Source organism: Lepidothrix coronata, unplaced genomic scaffold (genome assembly GCF_001604755.1).
Source record: "Lepidothrix coronata isolate B3197 unplaced genomic scaffold, Lepidothrix_coronata-1.0 Scaffold225, whole genome shotgun sequence".
Lineage (NCBI taxonomy): Eukaryota > Metazoa > Chordata > Aves > Passeriformes > Pipridae > Lepidothrix > Lepidothrix coronata.
In genome coordinates this window covers 438,734-458,764 of record NW_016690405.1, presented here as the reverse complement: position 1 = coordinate 458,764, position 20,031 = coordinate 438,734, and the positions used below count along the sequence as shown (strand labels likewise).

Here is a 20,031-nt window from a genome sequence, read left to right as displayed (position 1 = left end):
TGTCTCTCCAGGTCCCTTCTGAACTCTACAGTTCTGTGACAATACACCTATAATATCACAGTAAACTGACTCAAATAAAGAAAAATTATGAATTAGTGTTACAAGCACAGGTTCACATTTTAAGTGCTCTTGACAACAGAGAGAAAATCAATCTTACTTCCTGCTTAATCCTTTACAGAACACCAGTGCTTTAATTTTCTGCATGTATAATTCCATCTGCTGAGTCTCGGAAATGTTAGCAGTCAGAGCCTACACCTTGCACTAAGGTAAATGAGTAATTTTGCAATTCTTCAGCTAAAGATGAGTTAATATAATAATATACTGCACTATCACTCTGTGTTCTTGCTCTTGTTCCATTATTATAATGTCTTTTGTAATGGCAAATATACAACTCTCCAACACTATTTCCCTCTGGAATCTGACATAACCTGCTCACACATAAAACTGACACAGCAAGTTTAGTGACCCAGCAGAGCAAAAAATGATCATGCATCTCCCTTCAGTCCCTCCATATCGTTACATGAATTTCTACAGAATGCCTTAGAACAAAATCCTGTAAAGCAAGGATACTGTTGTCCTACAAGTTTTAAAAATACTAGTGGTATTTAGTGCAATGATACTTCTCTGAAAAAAAAAAAAAAAGTTTTTTTCTGCTTTGCTGTCCCAGACAGTCAGTAGTAGAAGGTAGAGAATTCTCCAATTTCAGCTTTTCTTGAATGTTACCCACTAAAACATGTTAAAAGCAAGAGGGATAAACATCCTACATGTAATCAAATTCCAAGTCATTACTGTATCTATATCAAAACCAGAGTTACAGACAATCTTACAGGGGTGGGGGTTGGGGAACGTTTCTTTCTGCTCCCACAGATGATGAGCAGCATTCCAAATTGTAGAGGTGAGCAATATTCTTCATCCAAGTAACTGAGATAGTTCAATATCAAGTAGAGAATCTCAAACACTTGAGAAACTCAGACTGAACCCCATGCTTCCAGTATGTATTTCTTTTCCACCCATGCTTAATCACTACATTTTAAAGGAAAGCAGTGGGAAATAAAATTCATTTATCAAGGAGAAAAAAATTAGTTTGTTCCTTTGTAGGGTGCAAGCAGGTGCAAAGAGATCGGAGAAGTATCTAATATAAATTTTGTCCAAATAATTTAAATAAAATGCAGATCAAGTGTCTTGTTGTGTATTCATGAATGCAAGACACAGAGATGTATATCACAGACTCAATATTTAACTGTAGAATTACTCCTACCATGTTGCTGTATGACTTTTTCCATGAATCAAAAGCTGTGCCTTGAAACAGTCTCACTTTATTGCCCTATCAGGAGTAATAATTTCAGAATTTCATTCTGTGACCAATTAAGACACTTGACCTATAGCATTATTATCTTTTAATTTAAATAATTCGTCTCCCTTTGCAGTATTTCCTCCATTAATATATGTAGAAAGTCAAAATCCCATAAAGAAACATGACTTTGAAACAGTAATAATTTGAAAAGCATGCTGCAACCTTTACATCAAATAATAATCTAATTTGTCTTCTGGGATACATTGTGCAAAAGAGAAAGGTAATGATAAAAAAACAAGTTAAATGGTATAGTAGCACTTGTAAGGATGCAGAATTAATTTAGACAGTCTCCAGCCATTTTAATTTTAACTGTGTGATTTGTAATTAATTTTAAAAAACATATATACTGAAGCACTTACAGACACCTGGAGAGAAGTGGCCAAATGCTGACAGTGCTGGCTTTTCCTTTAGTTGTTGAATTAAGTGGTGTATTGCTTTCCAGTCAGCATTCAAGTCTTCTAATTTTTTCTAGAATAGAACATAACAATATATTAAATTTATAATACATAAATTAATGTATCATAGAATCATAGAATTATTTGGGTTAGAAGGGACCTTAAAGATCATCTCCCCTCCCACCATGGCAGGGATAACACCCACTAGGATCAAGTTGCTTAGGGCCCCATCCAATCTGGCCTTGTAACGTAAATAAAGTACACCTTTGTAAGGAACACAGACTTGTTCTTTAACATACTGTAGACAGGTCTATTTTTTAATCACTGTAACCTGAGATACTAATTTTTTTAGTTAAAATAGAGACGTGAATTATGTATTTCAAAAAGCTTGTCAATATAACCTCTGCAATTAGTTACATCAAATACAGAAATCATTCTTCCACCTATTTTAAAAAAAAAGAAAGGGAAAAAAGAATAAAGAAAGTTTTAGGAGTCTTCAGGGAGTCATAAACTTCAGTGTGTGGGCACACAGTCCTGATCAGTAATGTCTAAACTGTTCCCTTTAAACAAAACCTGCATGAAAGTCTAGACTGTGAATAACATCAGTCCTGAGATAACCCTGAGAGGCATTTAAGTTTGAAAACGTTCTTTCTACCTCTCTTTTTCCCTAGCTTTAAGGACTGTAAAGAAGGATGAAACATTGTTAATTCTGTGCCGACATCTCTAAACTCTTAAAATGAAGACTGCATTTCCTTTTTAAGCTTCTCCCTGATTGTCTGCTACAAAAAGCAGCACCGAGTACCAGTGCCACTCAGGAATGCTTTTAGTATTCTATGGTTTCAATCCACAACTAGATATATAGTATAGATCACAATCCAGCTGTGATGGAAACAGGATGCCTATTAAGAAAGGTATTTTAATTACCTAGAGTCTAAGATGTCAGGGTTCAATAGGAGAGGGATAGAGAACAAAGTTCATTAAATTGACATGTGAACACATACACACACACAGATTCTAAGATGACACAATTTTATGTTCTGATATGTCAGGGCAGTGTTTCTAGTATTTACCTTAAGCTTTGCCATAAGTACTCTCAACCTTTAAAGTTCTTTTCTATCTACCAGCAATGGAGGCCAGAATATTATCTGGTATAAATTCTGGACAGATTTTTGTGTAAATGCTTTTTGATAGGGCAGGAGAGAAAGGATACAATTCTGCATTAGGGAATATACTAACTTTTTATCTTTAAAAGCAGTTTAAAAACTCTACTAAAAAAAATAAAAAGTCATGTATATCAGAGATTCTCCTTGATAATAGACTATGAGGACTAGGCAGAACAAACAATTGAGCAGGTGGGATAAACATAACTTGTATGACAATTCAAAATCATAGGTATGTTTTATATATGTATGAATTACAGTCATACAGAAATACACACTTTGGAAACATTTATGGCAGATTTTAAAGTTTTTGCCTTTTTTTTTCCCTGCTGCTGTAGCCCAAGAACCTACTTCCATAGCTAAAATGTAAAGTATTGCTCCAATATCTATTAATTCAATAGTTCCACAGAGTGTTTTAAAAGAAAAAGCTGGAGAGATTACAGTATCAAAGTCTAGTTTATTTTACAATACATTCACAGTAACTCAGGAAGGAGATGTGGATGTAATATTTATAATACTGATCTTCATTAGGGGTAGCTACCTTATCATTCATAGGTATATGAGCCAGACCTTTCTTTCCAGCAATGACAAAATATAAAACATGCCCACCACAAACATTAGAGAGAGTTGTCTGAGGCAACATCTACACCACTAAGAAGAGAGTAGCCAGTTCTAAACTCTTCTATCAAAATTATAGTTCGATCTTGAATCTTGCATAACTTAGCATGCATGCATTAAAATATTAACTTCTTTGAACATAACAATTTTGCTGTAATTGCAACTCTAGAGCTCTGGTGACAAGCATGAGCATTAAATATGTTTCATTGAGGCCAAATGTTACAGAATTTCTTTAAATGTCAGCATTGGTGCAATTTAAGTGAGGTTAACATTCATACATGAACTACTCTCACTGACAGCACTAAATATAGATATGAATATTTGGAGAAAGAAATGATGCAGTCTTCTAAACCTAAGACTGAGGAAAATGAAAATGAGCTCCTCACTACTTATTACCAATGAGAGGAAAAAACAAACTCAGTGCTGTGGCAAGGAAACCACAGCTCTTCCACTGCCACAGAAATCCTTTCCTGAATAAGTGCAGTTAATCATGAGATTGGGGCTTACATTCTTTCTATTGCCACTGACACCAGCAGTAACCTCTCTCTCCCTCACCTTCAAAAGCTTTACAGAAATGCATTTCAAAAGCATGAAATCCATTTTGTAAAAGTGAATAGGTCTGATTATTAAAGTGCTAGTGCTTAAAGGATCACACATCTCATCCCATTCTTGCCTCTTGAATCAGCATCTACTAGGATTTCATTTGCCAACAAAAATGTTTTTACAGACTTACGTTGCAAAATTCTATTTTAGTATGCTCAGTGAATGTGTGAAAATACACTTATTTCAGTGGCATAACTATGAGATAAGATTGTGTCAATATAAATCCATGGGATTTAATTTACATTCAAAATAATATAATAATATATTATAAAGGTTGCAAAGATAAGCAGCTAAACATTAGGAAATGCAAAAATAACATTAACTATGAACATTATTTCAGATAAAATGCACATAATTGTACTGATATCTTTATTTTCTGGCACATACTGCTTTTGAGGACAGGAAAGGCTTGCGGTAAGAACAGGTCAATAGGACCTCTACTTCATTTATTGAAAAGAATGCGAAGATTTGTGGTGAATTAAGGAAATATGGGAGGAAAAAAAGCAGCTAAGAGAAATCTGCCTCAGAGAACTAAATAATCTACAAAGTTGTTAAGCAACGCTATGCAAGTCATTAATGCTGTTAAAAAGGCCATGTAATTTTATCTTTTTTTTTTTTTTTCTGTGCCACACACTGAACAAAGACTATAAGTCTAAGCATTGAATTGCTGCTTGTGCGGGGAGTGTTGTCCATATCCTGCTCTGAATTAGGCAGGGTTCAGCCTCAACCAAGGGCACCAGAGCAGATTTAATTCAAGGATTTTTAAAAATTTTGAGGTCTTAACTTTGCAACCTTGCTAAGGAAAACACACAATACAGAGCTAAAAGCTTTGCTTCTGCCCCCTCAAGTCATCCTCAAGTCATCTAGCATTTTACCCCTGTTTAGGAGACCTGATCATTGAAAATGCACAGATACCAAAGGGGAAAATAATTTTTACGGATTTCTGTTAAGAGAGAAGAAGAGGAACCGAATCATTCTTAAACATGTATTAATTTCTAAAGTGGATATAAGTTTATTCATGTGTTCCTGTGAATGGAGATCTGCTGGTGGGATAAGTAGTTCAGAGGAAGTTTTGTAAAAGTAGGAAAGTACTACTCCAAGTATAGTGACTAAATAGAGATGAAAAAAACCAAGAAATTCACTGCAGAGATCACTTATAAACATCCTAACTTTGTGAAGAAACCCTTTTTCTGTAAATTGAGGTTATTGAGTACTGTATGTTTGGAAAAGCTTTAAACACAAAGTTTGCTACCTCTGCCTAGTCAGAAGCAATTGCAGTAGATACTTAAGTGTAATCAACAAGCTGCTATTACAGTTTCTGGGAACTCTTCATTGTCATGTTCGCAGATACTTCATTAGAAGTTATAAAACCAGAAACCGGATCAAGGTCTGGTTGGCATGGTAGTGACCTTACTGATTTAGTCTCCTACTCCAAAAGTAGCAGAACCAGACATGGAAGGATGTTTGCTGATGACTTTCTGATTCAAGATTCTAATGACAATGAATAGAAAATGACACTCTGGTCTCAGTGAAGGTCCACGTAGTCTTGAGGAAACAGAGTGTAAAATATCCTCTTATAACTAACTCCTATGTTGAGGAAAAGGATTCTACAATACATTTTTCTAAAAGAGAAGTGTTGGGAGGTATAGCCTTCCTAACAATGTGTCCTATGCTCAAAATCAAGTCAGTCTTTCTAGATAAATTTTGGAAAAGAAATCAAGTGGGAAAGTTCTATGTTGCTATGTGTTCTTTCCTTCAAAATGAAAAAAAAATTAAAGCAAAGGATCCTATTTATGTCTTGACTCTTACCTTTTCTAGAAAATTTGCTCATTTTTTCTTTTATTTGACAAAATTTCTGAAGCCGCAATTCAAAATAAAGGAGTTTAAAAGCATGCTCTATGTTGCCATTAATTAGGCACCAGAAATTATATTTGCTTTCAGAGTGAATTACTCTTGAATGAGTAGAACAACCCTAATGTCAAAAACAATATTCCCATCACAATACACACAAAAAAAAATCCAGCTGGGAACATTACATTTTTCCTGGCTATGCCATCACAGAACAGAGCAAATGCCATTTGCCAGGTTCTTTCATTGATTTTAAACAGAGCACATCAAGGACAAGTGTACAACAGGGGAAGCATAACCCATTACACAGTAATGGATATTGCTATAGGTTGCTTCATTACCTTTACTGGATGAGTAGCTGGTTTTTCCTTATATAAATGACACCCTTTAGACAAAACCTCTTCCACATTCGGCTGTTTAGCCTGCACTGCTGCTTCAGTTTCCTGAAAAATAAAAACACATGCAGTCTAGATTAACCATAGCATAAACAGTAAGACTCAATAGTCCTAAGGCTCCATGGGACGCTGTAAAACACCAGTGGACAAGTTTCTGCTCAGAATTGGTATCTGGAGCAGCTAAGGATCACCAAAGAAAACAAAAATAAAGAGGGATGGAAAAGAGTAATGCTAGCAAAATTAACAGTGGTAGGTCACTTCATCCTGAAGGTTTCAATAAAATGAGTAAAAAGCTAACACAAATTCATGATAGGAAAGACAGGTATGAGAAATCTCATTTAAGCAGCTCTGTCCTTTTGTCTGTTTTACATTACCAGCAGATAAATAGTGCACTAGTTAACATTTTGTTCATACAGTATGTGGTATTATAACTGCATAAAGAGATGTGACAATGATACTGAATTTACAAAGATTAAAAATGTTAAAAGAAAATTACTCTTATCAGTAGTAAACTAGTACTTATGTAGTAAAAGACTTACAGTAATGAATTAAAAAGAAAAGCACAATAGTAGTCACAGTTCCTGAAGGTACCTACCATTAGCAACAACACCCTCCTGCATTAACAACAGCTTATTCTCTAATAATTTTTTAATCTGGAAAGGTGTAATCCATGTCCTAACATAAGGAGACTCCAAGCAACCCTTCCCAACATACATAGGCTTCCTTTTCATCAGGCACTGAGCAAATGAATAATGGGTGAAGCACTACATGTAGATAATTAAAAGGAAAAAAAAAACAACCTCACAAAAAACCAGCCAACCAACCAACCAAACCCCAAACCCACCAATAATTGCAAAAGAAAATATAAACTACACCTAGACTTTCAAGATTCAGTTTATTTCATTTTTCTAGTAACATAAGTAAAAAAAAAAAAATTGATTTATCAAAATTATTAGTTGGGATTTTTTTGTTTTCCTTTCTTCACTCTTCACCTACCTACTTTATAGCTTTACTACCTTGTCCTAAACAATATTGCTGACTGTCCATTGACTCTCCAACTTAATTTTCTGCCCACAATCTCAATTATTGTTAATGTGACAGTAGACAAGATTGTGTGTCAGGTATGTCACTATCTGAGCCAACACATCATTTTATTGGTGGAAATCTGTTGTTCTTTTTACTGCAATAAACTTGTTGAAATCTATGTCAGTTTAAGTCTCAAAAAGGGGCCATTTTGCTCATATGTTTCAGCTCAACATATAAATTTTTGTCTATGTTGCTGCCTGAAATGTTATTTGCAAAACCTTATGGCTAATCAGTAAAAATAGAGTTGATAAATTCCATATCATCTTTCAATTTTCTTTTCAAATACTATTTAGCAACAGCAAATGAACTGAATTAAAGCTTGTCTGATATCTTGCATTGATATTTGAAATATGTTTAAATTTAATCATGTTTTATTATGCATTTCAATATTAATGAAATATAACTGTAAGGATTCATAGAGAATGAGCACTGAAAAGCAATGCACAGCAAAACTGGGATATTGGGGGACAGAGGGGTGGGAATTTATTAACCTGTTGATCAACTTTTCATTAAAGTATTATTTTGTTTCTGTTTCCATACTAGGTTAGCTTTCTACTTCTCGGCATATAAAGAAAAAATAATAATCAAGGAGTGTTAATGAAGAGGTAATTTTCTGGCTATCTTGATGAAAGATAGGCATCTTAATATTTATTTGGTTGTTGTTTTGTTGCTTTTTCTTTGTTTGTTTTTAAACTAAGCCATCTGTAGTATTAGGCCAATGTTTTCTGTTTTGTTATTCTACGCGTCTCACACACTCATTTTATAAGATCATCAAGTATCATAACAAAATCTGTAGCAGGAAAAGTACATTACAACACTATGGGTGTGCCTACATTACTGGTTTAACCTGTGACATGAATGTGCCTGTGAAGTGCATCTCTCAACGTTCCCCACTCACTGGGCTTTGGTTTCCACCATGGACTGGTCTAGGAGCACACAAAATGGTTTTGTTTCAGGCTGTAACCATCGTGGAAGGTGCACTTTAGGAGTGTGCCTAACATAGTCCCAGCTCCTGAGAGCAGCCCCAGTCCTCCCTGCCCCTGCCCAGCTCCTGTCCAGGGCTCCCTCCACCTGCTCATAGCCCAGGACCCCGTGTCACCCCCCAGGGCCATCAGCCCCTGACTCAGGGATGCTGCAGCAGGCAGCTCCAGTGATCCCATGGGTACCCCTGGCTGCCCTGCTCCTGGCTGGGGAGTGGGATCTGCCTTGGCTGCTGGGCCCTACCCTGAAGGCTCCTCAAGGGGAGCCCTGCAATGGCCCCAGCCCACAGGGAGCCATCAGCCCTGCAGGGCCCCAGCAGTTGCTACAAGGGTGGGGCCTTGTTCACCCTACAAGGGTGAACCTGAGCGCTTATTGTAAGCTTCCCCCCCAGGACATCATCACCACTTCCCATTCACATTTTCTAGACTTGAGGAAAAGCTCTTTTAGGAGGGTCACTAAAGCTTTGCCATGTATTTGAACAGTCTGGGTTAGTAATAACAACAATTAATGGTCAGGTTCCACCACAAGGAATTGAAAATTCAAACCCAGAAGAACTCAGCTAGGAAAGGCACTCCAGACTAATCAAAAGGACTATTCACTAAAGGGGTTACTACTCAAGACTTGTAGCTGTAACACAATTTGGCTGCTTGGTATTTATTTGTCCTCTACCTTCTATGTTGAAATGTGAATCATTACTTACCACATGCATACATATAAATAGGCTAATTTCTCTTTTAAAATTAAGAGAAAAAGAAAAATAGCAAAATTAATAGCTGATGGTACCATGTGACTCCCCATTGTGCAGAAAAGTAGAAAACATTGAATGATCCTTGCCATCATTATTGTCATTATTTTAAGCTAATACTAGTATACACAACACATTAAAACTGAGATATTCCATTTTTACATATTATATAAACATTTTAAGAGGTATTTTTTATAGATTCAAAAGGTATTTGTTCTTTATGAACAGAATAAAGGCATAAATTTCCATAGCCAGGTAACAGAAATGTAGTGTATTTAGTTGTTAAATCACCAGTTCCTTCTGCTCTACAATTTTCTGGAGCTACATGAACTAATCTTGTGTAGTCTGATCTTTCAAATTCACTGGTCTTAACCTAAACCAAAATGCATTGTGCAAGTCTATCCAATTTATCATGATGCTTCATATGAGATATATTTGAAAAAAAGAATAGCAATAAGAGTCAAGGGGAAAAAGAGGTTCTCAGTATCTTGGCATTCATTTGGGCACTGCCGAAATTAACAGATATCATATTTGTTAGACCAGCAACTAATTTTTCTGATTGTCACGTATGGATCCCAGCATTAGTTAAAACCACCACAGAATTGTTTTAAATAAATGCACATCTGACATGAAAATGTTGTACTAACAACTCTGAGGCAGCTCTCAGTTCTCTGCCTGATGGGATGGCCCCTTGATGAATTCTGCCCAGTGAGAAAGTTTCCAGCAGTTTCAAATCCATTTGCTAAGTGACACCCTATTAATGTGGGTCAACAGGCAAGAGAGAGCTTTCAGGATTCTGCTCCATCACTCAGTTCCCACAGAGAAGATAATGGTAATGACTTACATCATGGCCTCCAATGGTTCACTCACAACTCTCTGTTATCTCTCTGCAGTCATCATCTAGGCTGTGCAGGATCCAAGAGAAGGACACACTCCCAGAGCAGAGCCTGATGTCTGATCTTAATCACACAGGCCAGGCTACTACTAAAGCTAATAGGAATTGTCAACACCCATGACCATCAGTTTTCAGAGAATACCAAAGTCATATCTTTTTAAAAGTCCTGATTCAAACCCTTGGCCACACTCACTTTGCTTGCTGTGGGAGGATGCAGAACTGTCTCTGGGAGACAGAGGCGACTCTACTGGAATTGTACAATTTATGAACTGCCTGGGAAAGCAATCGCAATGCTACTTCTGGGCTGGATGACGAATATGCTAATTAACTTTCACACATATGGCAAATTAAAATACATCATCATTGGAAACTGCTGTTTCTCAAACATGTATAAACAAGAATCGGAGGCTACCTTTTTTCCATGACGCAACATCTATGAATTTTCAGTGCTGTGAAAATTGGTGGTGCATCTGAACTGATAAAAGCCTGCTGCTGAATAAGCCACATTGGCTTCTGCATTTCCAACAACATGTCAATTCAACCTGCTGAACAAAGTCACAGGCTGAAAAAGTGGCAAGGACTTGTCTACAGCCCCATCTGGACTATGAAAGTCTGTTGATATAGCTCAGAACTTAGAAAATTCATACTCCTTAGCTGAAACCAATATATTGACTAAACCTCTGGTGTGTATGCCAATGGAAGATAAAGTTTGATGGCTTGGCATATGTTATTTCAAAAGATGGTGACTATCCTAGCAGACACAGACAGGCTGTTTGACATATGCTGTACATATATTAGGAGGCCCAGTCAACTGTCTATAAATGTATCTGCAGCATTTCTGACCGTATATTGGTCTATATTAAGAATCAAAAGCATTGATTCACCTTTTGGTAATGCCAGTAAAACTTTTGGGATCAATTTCCTAGTGAGATTACATTCATTAGACATATTCTGCAGGGACTGTAGGAGAAGCTCAGGGTGATTAAACCTGTGTCTTTGGGGTGAAATACAATGCAAAAATGGAATCTTAATTACAATATTCAAAGAAAATTAAAAAAACCACTTTGAAATTAATACTGTGAGTTGTTTTAAAGTCGTGAGCTCTTTTTAGCAAGGCATCAAATCAAGATTAAAGTTATTTTTTATGTATTTATAAAAACACTTTATACTATCTGTCACAGCAGTGGCCAGGTAGAGTCCCAGCTGAGCTTTCACCTTTCTAATTTCCTCTCTACATGACCTAACAACACCCTTGTACTCTTCCTGAGTTGCCTGCCCCTTCTTCCAAAGGTCATAAACTCTCCATTTTGTCCTGAGTTCCAGCAAAAGTTCCCTGCTCAGTCAGGCTGGTCATCTTCCCCCATGGTTCTTCTTTCGGCACATAGGCACAGCCTGCTTCTGTGTCTTTAAGAATTCCTTCTTAAGGTGGTTCCAACCTTCTCGGACCCCTTTGTCAGTAAGAACTGTTTCTCAGGGCACTCTTTGAGCCAGTATTCTGAACAGGCCGAAGTCCACCTTCTGGAATTCCAAGGTAGAAGTTTTTTTGACTCCCTTCCTTACTTAACCGGAATTGAAAATTCCATCATTTCATGGTCGCTGAGCCCAAGACAGCCTCCAACCACCACGTCTCCCACCAGCACTTCTTACCCACAGAACTCAACTACTGTCCTTGAGCTCTATACAGTCAAAACACTCCCTAACATACAGAGCCATCCACTGCCTCTCCTTCCTCATCCGTCCCTTCTGAAGGGCTTGTAGCCCTCCATTGCAGCACTCCAGTCATGTGAGACATCCCATCACATTTCTGTGATGGCAACTACATCATAGCTTTCCAGCTGCACACCGGCTTCCACTCCTCCTGTTTGATACCCCTGCTGCGTGCATCGGTGTAGATGCACTTCAGGTGGGCTAACAATTTCACCCCCAACACTGCCCTGCTGCCCTCAGGTTCATCTCTAGCAAGCCTTGTCTTATCCCCTTTTCCCCTTCAAGCCTAATTTAAAGCTCTCTCAATCAGCCCTGCCAACTCACGGGGTAGAATTCTTTCCTCCCTTTTAGACAAGTGAATACCATCTATCTCCAACAGGCCTGGTGCCGCATAAGCTGCCCCATGACCAAAAAGGCCAAAATTCCCTCAATGACACCAGTCCTTAAGCTGTGTGTTGGAACAGGTGGGTTTTCCTGTTCCTTTTAGCATTCTTCCCCGCTACCAAAGGGATTGAGGAAAGCCACCTGTGCTCCTGTCCCTTCTACTAGTCATCCCAGTGCCCTGAAGTCCTTTTTGATTGGTCTAGGATTTCTCATCACTGCTGACTTGGACAACCAGCAATGGGTAATAATCAGAGGATCAAATCAGTCCAAGGAGTCTCTTAGTAATATCTCTTATCTGGGTCCCAGGGAGGCAGAGACTTCCCTGTGGGATGGATCTGGTTTGCACATAGGGCCCTCAGTTCCCTCAGAAGAGAGTCAACATTCATGCCTGTCTTTCAAGTTACTATTCCCACACATTAACAAAAAAACTATAAATAAATGGTGAGGTCCGGAGAGCCTCATTTTTTCCTTACAAGCAAAAATGGGGCAGTAGATAGAAAACATGAATATATTCCCATTTTCAAGAATTCTGGTTCTAAAAAAGTGACCTCATTTTTTCCTTTGACTCAGCTCTGCACATTCCCATTCATGGAGCAGACTAACAAGCTAAACCGCCACAAAGAATAGTCAGAGGAGATTTAATTAAAATACATCAAAGTTCAGCTACACCACAGTAAGCATCAGATCTTGATGGTAGGTCAGATAGCACAGTCAATGGCATTCTCAGTAGTCACTTTAGATATTTATACAATATTATTAGAATGCATCCAAGTTATGCTATTAACAGTTCTGTGGCCATACTGAGGTGGAACCTAATCCACTGGGGAAGAAATGCAGTTGCCATTTTTAACTTCTATTTAATGTGCCCCTATTTAAACTTCCTGAATAAAGACTTTAATCAATTTTGATAAAATTCAAGGCATGACAAGCTTTTAGCTCTGTTCTTTTTTACATAACAGATGAAAAGATTTGATAACTTTCTGAATATTTTGCTTATCTCTATAGAGAAGTAAAACACTCTCTGTGAACATCTAAATTACAGAATTTAAATTCACCTTCCTGTCTTATGGGTTTATGAAAAAACTACAAACAACCCCCCGAAGTAATTCAATTTAAAGACCACTTCATTAGTGGCCTACATAGAAGCTCAGTGTAAAGATGCTTTACCACTAAAAATATTCTGTAACTAGTGGACAAACAATTTTATGCACCTGCCTCTAAAATGCCATTTTAATGAGTAAATAAAATAACCATTCTTTCGCATATTACATTAAATGACTAATCTTTTAAATGTGTGAGAATAAAATTTGATCCCAAGACAGCGCTAGAAGCTATTTTAATGGGGAAAAGAATATTGTGAGATTCATTCAGCTTTTTAAAGTCGAGTATAGAAACAAAAGACATTTGATTTTAATGAGAGTCTGGAAAATTGATACAACTATAGCTCTTGACCTATGTGAACAATTTTTGAAATCCTTAAGAGGAAAACCAATTCTAATATAGAAAAGAACACTACACAAAGGACTTCTTCCTTCTAAAAGGGCAACTTTTCAATTTTAGAGTTCTTAACTACTTTGTAAACCTACAAGTGCAGCCTTGGTGCAGTTTGTAAAATATGCAGATGCAACATTTTTTAAGACTTGGTGTGTTTTTCATCCTGTTCCCTGCAGTATCTCTTATTCCTGGTACAGGAAAAGGGAAGGAAAGAAAGAAAAAGAAAAAGGAAATCCTCCAGAAAGAAATGGAATTGAGAAGATTCCAAAATTTAAGCCATGCAAAGTGCCTGAAACAGCAAACCCTACCACTTTGCAGAGTGAAAGGATTTTTTTTTTCCAAAGCATGTTTTCCTGCTGGCTATCAGAAATTTGTGAGCTTCTTCTGTACTTCTAGAGGAGATGAAATATAGTAATTTTTTCCCCACACACAGAAATCACTATCTATCCATTGCAGCTGTCTGTCCTGAAAAGGAAATTTCCTGGAGGTACTGAAGATAGATGAAATTATTAGCTATAAAGACATGACCTGCAGATATGGCATATGAAAAGAATTTGGCTATGGTGGTCATATACCGATAAAGCACAGTTAATCATCCAGTTGGACCGCAAAAAGGCACAGTAAGAAGAATTCTTTGAGATTGGATATGATTCAGAATATTTTTTTTTTAAGACTGGACAGGACACAGGATGAAACAGCTGCTCCTTTTCCACCAAGACTGAAAATCCACTCTTATTTCCAGTGCATAATATAAAAGAGATAATAAAAAAACCAGGAGAACTGACTTAGAAGAAGAAAATTTGGCAGGAAAAACAATGAGAAATTCTTGCAAGAAAATAAGAGAAGTCCAAATAATTTTACTAGCTCTTAGTATTGTGTGCTTTTAGCTGCTCCAGGATAACAGCTTCAGAGGAAGAAAAGTTGACCAGTAGCAGATATGGAGTACACCATAAGCATCTTGACTGGCAAGTGAAATTTGGTGATAATTATAAAAATATTGAGCAATGAAAATTGTTTATTTCTTCTTGTAAACAGGATAGAGAAATCAGAGTTTCTTCTCTCACATTGCACAAATAATGACAGTTTTATTCAATAAACTGATTTAAAAATCATTTAACATGTGAGGGAAGCAGTGACATATCTAATTATTTTACCAACTAATTCTTGACTGCTTATTATTCTCTCTCTTTGGTCAGGGCTTATATGCAAATTTTCATTCTCTTTTCAAGTTTAGTAAATAAGGAATCATTTTCACAGGAGTTTCTGGCTACAAAAGAAAATTAGAAAAGAAATAAAACCTAAAATCTATTACTGTTCTAACATTGGTTTATTGATTGTAATATGTTTTTAGATATCCCCATCTTCTGGTATTAATCTTTAATATATAATTTAAAAAGAATATTCATGAGGATATATTTCTCCCATTTGTCTTTGAACAGTTACACTGACATATTTCACTGGAAGAAATGGCAAAGACTCCTCCAGTACATTACTCCAACAGCAGAAGCAGGGGTAGATTTCAGTAAACAGAATTTGCATTCTTATAGTTAAGAAAAATGCAGTTTCCTCGTTTTCAACTGCCTGATTTGCAAATGGATAAGTTATATCCACACTCTGAGTGGTGGCACCTTTTTTTTTTTTTTTTTTAAATTTCCATAAACAAGTACATTATCAGAAGCTGATCTTTTTAGAATCTCAACCACTAATTTCAACCTGAAAGAAGAAAATTCTAATTGCAAAGTAAGGAACGAAAAGAACTAGTAAGTAAATGCTATTCAGTAGTGCCCAGTGTTAAACAACAGCCACAGACAGCACAGGTTTACATGGATGTGTTGGGGATGAACTTATTTTTTTTCCCAGCAGCCTGGATGGCACTGTTTTGCATTTATGATGAAAACAGTGTTGATAACACAGGGATCTTTCAGCTGTTGCTGAGCAGCACCTACACACCATCAAGGCCTTCTCTGTTTTTTATGCTGCCCTGACAGCAAACAGGCTGAGCGTACACAACAAACTAGGAGGAGACACAGTGGGGACAGCTGACCCCAGCCTGCCAAAGGGCTATCCCAGACTGTTCTCTAATGCTCGGCAATAAAACTGTGGGGAAGGATGAAGGGGGTACATTTGGAGTAAATTTGTCTTTCCAAGTAACTGTTACTTGTGCACAAGCCCAGTTTTCCTGGGAGTGGCTGAACACCTGCCTACTCATGAGACCTGATGAATTAATTCCTTGTTTTGCTTTGGTTGCATGGGCAGGTTTGTTTTACCTGTTAAACTTTATCTCAACCCACCAGTTTCCTCACTTTTGCCCTTCTGATTCTCTCACCCATCCCACTGGGAAGGCAGGGGGCAGGAGGGGCAGGTAGTGAGCAAGAAGCTGTGTGGGGCTGAGATCCTTCCCATCATTAACCCACAATAGTTTAGAAAGAATTCCCACCTGCCCCGCCAAGCAACTTGAACAGCAACATTTTTGTGTAGCAAATTGACTCTCTTTACAAGAGTATCTCACAGAGTTAAGCTTTACAGCACTATATCCAATATCAGAGCTACATTTACTTGGAAGTTTAACACAGTATCTGCAACAGGATTGAGTGATTTCCATATTATCACTAACTTTAGTGTGAGAAAGAACTAAGATCGCTTTAGGCATACATTTTTATTTTTACTTCAAACAGCAATTAAAAATAAACCAATTTTTACTCAAATATCAGCCAAAATAATATCAAACTTATTCAAATATCCATCAGGTACCAAAAATTCATATAGTTTCCAATGTCAAAAAAACTGAGAAAATATACACTCCCTGCCTCTAATATTTATTACATAGCAATCAATTCAAAGCAAATTAAGACAAAGGTGACAAAATCTTATGCAGCTATAAGTGGCCATTTGTATTGGCTCTTCTTCACATTCCAGTATTTTAAATTGGATGTAATCAGTAGAGCAAAATATATAGTCTTACAAAATAAAAGCGACTTACATAAATAATATGCTATTATCAAGAAGAATAATGTCTAAGACCATTCAAGAACTGTGTTTAGAAGAGAAAGGAGGTTTTCTGTTAAGAAAAGAGCATATGAAATAGCTGATGAGAATGTTAGGAAACTGTATTTTGTGAATAGGAAAGGAAATTTCCTATCTCTGACAACCTATCTACACTGCAGCAAGCTATAGAGTTTTCTTATTGACTTCACTAGAGCCTTACTAAATTGCCCTATCATTTCTGTAAGCTTGTTCCTATATTAATTCTCTTGCTTACGTTAACCACACTTTTCCCAGGGACTCAGACCTGGGCTGTTATTAAGAGTACAAGGAGGAAGCTAAAACACAAAGCTGAAGTACAACATCATTAACTTCTAAGCAACTTGCAAAAAGCTTTTACTTTCAACAACGAAATCACATCCTGATTTATTATCCATTATTTCCTAGAAAAATGCTACCACACATCAAATACTGGATCACCTTTCAAAAATCTTTCCTTTCCTGAGATACTGGGACAGAGTATTTGCAATCTATCCTTAAGGCTGCAAAGTCTGTTACAGATTAAAAAATTTACAAGGATTACTCTTTGGGTAAGGAAAGTTTTGTCACATTTTTACAATCCATCTGCAGCTAATGTTGTTTAATATTCTTGTACTTGCAATAGATTTCTTTAGAAGAGATTTGGGTACAGACTGCTTAAAATTTAAATGCTCAGAGCTCACAAACAAAACATTGAGCAGGTTGCTCCTCAAAGTCTCACAGGAAAATTTCTGGAAAGAGCAGTAACTGATTTAGTCACTGAATATCAGCTATGAGTTGACTGACACTGATTGCAGGTCGTAATAGTGCATTAAAAACAGGAGTAGCTTAAACAAAGTTTAAATGTCATCATCAGAAGTTTTCACAGCCTTCTGTCAAATCAGGCACTGATGTCAGAATACAGCAGGATGGATCTCTGAGGTACACATTCCTAATGTGCTCCTATGGACAAACTATACTACCCCTTATTGTATACAAAAACCATTCATTTAAAAGCATGTCAGCAAAGTGAAAAGGTAAAAGAATAAGTAAAACATTAAAATATAACTTATCTGGCCTAGATTGTCAAGCAGGAAGTGACAAATGAAGGCTGATGAAAGGCAAAATACACCAATGTCCAGGTGGCATTTTCATTCTCTCCTGTGGGTGATTTTTCTTTTATTTATCTAGAATTAGGTTTGCTACTGCTCAGCCATGCCTTTGTCTTATGTTCTAACTGGAAGTTGTCAAGTATATAATGAAGTGATTGACAAGAGTTGACAGTCTTCTTATTGTCATTCAAAGTTATCAAGGACAAAATCCAAATACAAGTTATTTTTTAAGAATAAAGAGGTATTCAATTTTTTTTAAGGATGACCAATTTTTATCTGGCAAAAATGAACATAATATGTTATTTTAAATATATGACAAGTCACCACCACAGACAGTAAACAGATATAAATTCTACACCCAGAGAGAGTTCAAAGCTTCTTTAGCAGTATAAGCAAAAATCAAGGTTATATAAGCCTTGGAAAAGGACTCAAGTATATAGGAGTGCAGGAGGGGTGCGTGATAAACCAGAGGCAAGAAGGGAGTAAAAAGAAAAGATTTGGGAACTGGGTAAGCAGTGAGAAAGGAGCAGTGAGATTGCAAGAGGATTTGGAGTCAAGGTGGCTGGAAAACAAAGGTTTTTTTATTGTTGTCTAGAGAAGATGATTTGAAAGGGTCAGAGGGATTTTCAGTGAGCTAGCAGTAGAAACATGAATTTCTGCATTCTGTCAACTCATTTCTTATCCAGAGTGTCATTTCTCCATCCATTCCTTAAATGGGACTCGCATTTCTGTTCATTCTTTCCACAACCTCATCATCTATAGTCACCTACATCTGTCAAAACACCCTGGAAAATTGTTTTGCAGGGGAAGAGGCAGTGCTGAAACAAAGACCTGAAAAAATTCCCAGAAAATGCAGCTTTAACCTCCTCCTATGGTTAGTAGGAGGCATGCTGACTTCTAGGGCTTTTAACAGGTAGAAGGTGGAGGAACAGGCACTACTACCTCCCTCCTCTTCCTCGTGCCCTCTCCCCATATCTTTCCTTCCATCCTACACATCCCTGAGCTCTTCTGAAGAGGTAAAGAGCACCATCAACACACATTTATAGAACATGAAGGGTAGGGTTGTCTGTTTAGGCTGGAATAGAGCATCTCTAGTTTCTCTTTTAACAGCGGGGGAATTTGAGTCAAGCTGAGCATCCCAGGTCATTTTAGCCCAAGGAGTAAATCTTTGCAATGGTAAAGAATCTGTGAAAGTATTAAATGTAAATAAACCCCATATAAACTTATAAAGTGGTAATATGCATATTTTTGAAATTAAATTCAGAAAGCAAAAGAAAAAACCTAAATACTGTTTACTCGATGTATCCCTTTACTAACACTGTGTGGTTTGTTCAACCAGACAGATGGAGAGGAATACAGAATGAGGTTAGGTAAATATCTGTATTTTCATTTATTTATAAATATTTTTCTGTGTATTTTTTACATTTGCTATCGTTGTTTAAAACAAAGAAAGAAAAACATTAAAAAAGGCAGAAGAAAAAAGCTGGTTTCTGTATACTTTGATGCAAACTAGTTAATGGATTCTTTGGTCAATTTAGGAAGAATAATTCGGCGATCGAAAACTAAGTGCTGATTTTGAGAATATAATAGATAACTCAGAAGGTGAAACAGCATTTAAAATGCAGAATTCAACAAAACTGTAGCCACAGAACTAGAATCACAAGATCTGTGTGCCTAACAGATAGCATCAGCCACAGTGCAGAACCCATCTTCCTGTTGAAAAATTCAAGGTGTGAAATTCAGACAAAGAGATACCATCAAAAAGGATTTTTACCAGACACTCATTGTCTGTCTGGCAAGTTGCTATCAAAGTCTTGCACATATAGCCAGTAAATCTGTAACTTTCCAGAGATCCAGAGCAAACTAAAGGCATTTGTCCTGAAGCATTCGACTATCTTTAGCTCCTCCCTCTGCTGAGGAGACTTTGTTTTCATAAGATTATGCAGAAAAGACAATGAATCTCCATATTATTTTTATATATATATATATATATAATATATATATATGTGTTGAATTGAAAAATCAGACAAATTCAAAAAGGAGATGATTAAAAATTAAATGTCAGCCTTCTGCCCAACATAGACTTCTACTCTGCCCAGCACGGAGTTCTACTTATACAAATGTTGGATGTAACTCCATATTAATTCCTTGGATGAACTGATAACTATTTTGAAATTATCTAGATTTGCTCATTAGACAAACATTTAAAGAAAAGGTTAAAATATTTTGGGAGTTTTTGAGTTTGTTTTTCAAA

At 36.7% G+C, this 20,031-nt stretch overlaps 1 protein-coding gene across 11 annotated transcripts in view; it reads right to left on the bottom strand.

Moving 5' to 3' along the window:
• DMD (dystrophin) overlaps positions 1–20,031 on the bottom strand; it is a 799,860-nt gene that overhangs the window by 343,281 nt on the left and 436,548 nt on the right. For all 11 annotated transcript variants that reach the window (XM_017833948.1, XM_017833947.1, XM_017833942.1 and 8 more), the window contains 2 exons: positions 6,320–6,421; positions 1,714–1,822 (listed from right to left, as the gene is read on the bottom strand). In XM_017833948.1, coding sequence (XP_017689437.1) covers positions 1,714–1,822; positions 6,320–6,421 — 211 coding nt within the window. The remainder of the gene's footprint in view (positions 1–1,713; positions 1,823–6,319; positions 6,422–20,031) is intronic.